At 41.9% G+C, this 4770-nt stretch overlaps 1 protein-coding gene across 1 annotated transcript in view; it reads right to left on the reverse strand.

Moving 5' to 3' along the window:
• Nucleotides 1-351: 351 nt before the first annotated feature.
• Nucleotides 352-4770, reverse strand: part of LOC104122080 (synaptojanin 2 binding protein) — a 7572-nt gene continuing 3153 nt past the window's right edge. The window contains exons 2-4 of the mRNA XM_035889798.1: nucleotides 4342-4500; nucleotides 2780-2875; nucleotides 352-1756 (exon numbers count right to left, since the gene is read on the reverse strand). Of these exons, the coding sequence (XP_035745691.1) occupies nucleotides 1616-1756; nucleotides 2780-2875; nucleotides 4342-4500 (396 nt within the window). The 3' untranslated portion in view covers nucleotides 352-1615. The remainder of the gene's footprint in view (nucleotides 1757-2779; nucleotides 2876-4341; nucleotides 4501-4770) is intronic.

A 4770-nucleotide genomic window follows, 5' to 3' on the forward strand; every position in this document is an offset into this window, starting at 1 on the left:
GTTTGTTCTCAAAGTCCCCTAAGAACACTGAACAAAATTCCTCATGTTTCTTCCTCCCCTTACACTACAGCAGTTTGTAGGCCAAAGCAAGATTTCATGTGGTCTAAGTGCTCTGAAACCCCGTGGTGATTTAGGAATGTCATGTGTAACAGCATACCATTTCTATCCACAGCAGACGGCAGGAATACAGCCCTGAGCAAACACACAACAATTCCAAATACATCAGCAACATCCTGCTACAATAACGAAGAACAGAGATAAGTAAAGCACCGAGACACCAGTTTTTCTTTGTTTGAATACATATATTGCATATGTGGGGTTTTTTTGGCATCATACAGACCAGCCCGTGCATTTTGCTTTTCTTTTACAAAGATAACAAACCACATTGATTTTTTGGCTACAAGAGAAACAGTTTTTACCCCACAAAGCTCATGTCAGCTGGGGCATTTAACACCATTCAAATCACAGTGAGGAGATGAGACCCTGCATGTAAATTCAGCAACACCCTTTCCAGAGCAAGGGTCTCTCCCTTTGGTTTTACTCACTAAGCCTGGCTTATACCTGCCAGTCTATCTCCTGAACATCATATCAGTCTTCACAAACAAGCAATGGCCAGGACAATCCCAGCATGCTCTCGGCTTCCCCCTTTCAAGCACCGTAAGATTTTCTGACTACAGAAAGCAAGTTAGCTGCTACAGAAAACGTTATCTGAAGTACTGCCCATGCTAAAAATAACCCCCAAAACAGACTTTTAACCCAAGAGACGCAGACTTCAACCCACCTGATGGATGGAGGGACTATTCCTTCACTACTAATTTAAAGACTCTTCTGCAGCTTCAGCATGCTCAAATCTCTTGCCACTGCTTATCCTCGTGATTCAATCATCTGCCTGTCTCTCTCTCTCTGGTATGCTGGCGTTTTGTAGAAGCTTTCTCCTAAACTCTGACCCAAGAATGAGCAGTCATTCTGACAATCCAAGTCTGTTTCTAGCAGCAGGCTATCTTCTGTCTTGATAGAATACCTCACCAATACTGCATACTACTGCTACATCAGCAGCTACACCGATGATTTTACCTGTGAAACCACAGATTAGATTTTATACATTTTTCTTAAGGCATTTATTTAGCAACAACCAACAAAAATTCAATGGAAAAAAATAATATACCCTCCACATTGCTTCTCTTTATTCATGGTTCAGACAGGGATCATCAGTTTCAAGAAAAATTCAGTGGAAACAAGGCAAAGCCTCTAGTAAATGTTTTTGATTTAAAACCACCCCAACCCCCACCCCCTTTAACCAAAAGTCACATCTTAAAACATGGAATAGGTGAGTGTGTTTGAAAGTTCATGGTGCAAAATAGAGCGGGATAGCAAAACCTCCTCAGATTAGTCAAAAACAGAGCTATCCCACTCTATACACGAACACAGTCATCTCCCTTCCTCTTTTCCTCTCTGCTTCCACCCACCCTGCAACAAAATCAAGAACATCAGCAGCAGCTTTATGATAGGCAATGATCCTTTTTGACATCAGTCTGTGATAAGATCGTTGATTCTCTATCTTTAAATTACATCATAGCTGTGTAAAATACGCAGTGATATCCAAAACGTGAACTCTTCACATCCGCTGTCGATACCTCAGCAAGATCCAGACTGCTGCTGCAGCAAGCGCCAGGCCTGGCACAAGAATGGCTGCTAGAGGAAGCCCACCTGATTCTCCATCGCCTCGATGACCCACAGGGCCATTTTGTGGCTGCAACTACAAAAAAAGAAAAGCATTTGTGTCAGAGCCCATCATGGGAGAGCCCCCAGTTCTGTGTCAGGACCAGGTGGTTCTGTAAGGATGTACAAGATGGTTTCCCCAGGTACCTGTACGCTCCACACATGGGAGGGTTAGAATGGCTTTGGATGGACTGAGCTTTATTGCAGGGTACCCAGTCATGACCAAGCACCCTCATGTTTCTCTTCCATTTTGTAAATTACAGCTGTAACAGCTGGGGCAGGGTACATCTTGTACAGCAGAAGCAATGACACACACGTTCCCAGTCTTCCCTTGATGCAGTTCCCCACGTTTCCTGGTGTCTTTACCAGGAAAAGGGCATCACTAATTCTCTCTGTTTTTCTTACCTGCCCTGTACACTGGTCCAGGAGATTTAACCCTTTTATTAAGGGAGTAGAAAAGGGGCCTCAACCCACCTCTCTCCACCAGCTTCAGGCTGATCGATATTTCCTTTGTCAACTACAATGCTAGGCAGGGATGTTCAAATTACAACAGTGGATTAAGGATTCTTCTCCTACATCCAAACTCGTGCCAGTATATTTAAACTATAGCAGCCCACATTTGTTCCTTTGTGGTGTGCTGCACACACATCTCAACACTAACATAAGTGACGACCTCTGAAACAACAGGGGAATTTTGTCTCCAGTAAGATTTTGGCCTCTGAAACAAAACTGGACAGCTTGAGATTCTGCCGTCACAGACACACCTCTATCTCTGAGAAAGGAGATCCATGAGAAAACACACCATACTCCAGCAAAACAAAGACCCAGGGACTTCTCCAAACTCACCTCTTCAATGATACTGTTACAAACAAGTAATGCATGGGTGATTACAGCTGTGGTCAACTAGAGAAAGCCATAGTCCAAACAAAATCTTCATATGCCTAATTCACACTGAGCACCTGGACATGGTATTTTTCTGCCTCATGAATGGAGAGCTATCAGTCATAGAAACCTGGCTAAACTGAGCCAGAAATAACCCTAAGAAGCAGGTGAAACATACCCTGCGCTGAATTTTCAGAGACACGTCACAGCCTGCATTCCGGAACAGTTCCACAGCATCCTTGTGCCGCAAATCCTTCAAGTCTCTGCCATTGACCTAGCAAAAAAGGAAAAGGAGAACCAGCTGCTGAAGGGAAAAAAGCATCATTTTTAATGATGCAGGCTAACACAGGAAGAACAGGAGATAAAAATCTTCCTCTTTCACAAAACTCTGTATTTGGGGCATGATACTATAATCAGCAAGATTCATATTCATACATTCATATTATAGATGTATTTTTATATGTTGAGAGGTAACGTGAGAAATTCCAAGACAAAATACAGAGGTACTAAAAAAAACTACGTAGAAGCAAAATCAGAATATAAGACGACAGTTGTGTCAACAGCAGCTTCTTATGCTGTTGCTTTACTGGAAACGAATCAAAGGTGTAGTTCTGACAGCTAATGAAAATAAAAGAGCAGCTACAGCAAAATTATTATTATTATTATGAGTATTATTATTTTCTGTTTGAAAAAAGAGTGTTGTAAACATACATTTGAAAAGCATATTGATGTAACAAAACAAAACAAAAAAAGACCTACATACATATTGGCATCCACTTAAAAGTGTTAGGATTTTTCTTAATTTAAAGTAATATCTCATGGTAAAGTTTTTATATCCTACTTTATTTAATTCACTAATTGATAATATCCATCCTAATTTTTCTTTTTCATCCCCATTACCCCTAATTGCATCCCCTGAGATCACATCCAGTGCCTCCCTTCTCTGGTATTTAGACTCCCCGAACGTAAGTGCATAATTATTAAACTGTCAAGAAAAGATAGGATAATACTCTCCATTTAACTTAATACCATTTTCTGGATCAATAATAAGCTCCAACTAGTGCAAGGCACTCTACAGAGGCTAAAAAGATTACACGTGGAACATAAGAAGCAAGTATAAAATAAAATTAAGGAGTACTGAAAGATCATGTATCACACTAGGAGAGGCTACTTCTTCGCTCATGGCTTTGTAAAGCATATTGTCTTGTATGATTGCCAACTGTCTGAAGAACCAGCAGAACTGAACCTCAGTCAATTTAAAACTTTTTTCTAAAAGGAGAAGCAGCCTGTATTATTCCTGATGAGCTGCCATGAATACTTTTATGGCCTAGAAGTTTTATAGCCTAAAAATCCCCTTGAGCAAAAGGATCAGTAATCACTGACTACCAGTCAAAAAATGGAAACTTAAGAGATGGGAGGCTGATTCCTTTATTTACACGTGTGTAAATGATGATTCATTGTGGGCAAGAGAAGGTCTGATGGCTTCTAAAACCTTAAGGAGCAAGTCACAGAGGGAATACAAATGCAGCACCAAGGAGCACTTCTGAGGCAAGTCAAGAAGGCAGAAGAGATGGGCCCATGTGTAGAGGCACTCATGTCCCTGGTGCTCAAAGCTGTCCCCAAGCCCCCAGGATAGCTCCTTCCTTTGAGTTTCCACAGCAATGGCAAACCAGTGCCTCATATCACATCACTGACCATAGTACTTCAAGAACACATGGGGACACAGAAGAAAGGGCTTACCGCTAAAATTTTATCTCCTTCTTGTAATCGGCCATCAAGGTAAGCTGCCCCATCCTTTTTGATCCGGCTGACATAGATGCTGCTGTCATTGGAAACGTACTGTTGATCGGTCCCACCAACAATGTTGAAGCCCAGCCCTAAGGTAAGCCAAAGAGAAAGCTGATGAGAGAAAGCTCAAAGCTTCAGACATTATTGCTGTTGCTGGGCACTGTACCCTCCCACGTCGTCCTGTTTTCTCCACTATATTGAAACCTCACAGAACACATCTGCATCACCATTTCGTGCCTTCACTGTCTAGAAAAGTTATTCTCATGAAACTCGTCTTGAAAGCAGAGGAGAGACCCTGAATGCCTGAGGGCCCAGATGCTTCATTCCATAAAGCACCCGTGAGTTGTGTTGGGGAATACAGAGGGACGTGCCATCATTTCT

The sequence above is a fragment of the Egretta garzetta genome, unplaced genomic scaffold (genome assembly GCF_000687185.1).
Source record: "Egretta garzetta isolate BGI_Z169 unplaced genomic scaffold, ASM68718v1 scaffold2, whole genome shotgun sequence".
Taxonomy (NCBI): domain Eukaryota; kingdom Metazoa; phylum Chordata; class Aves; order Pelecaniformes; family Ardeidae; genus Egretta; species Egretta garzetta.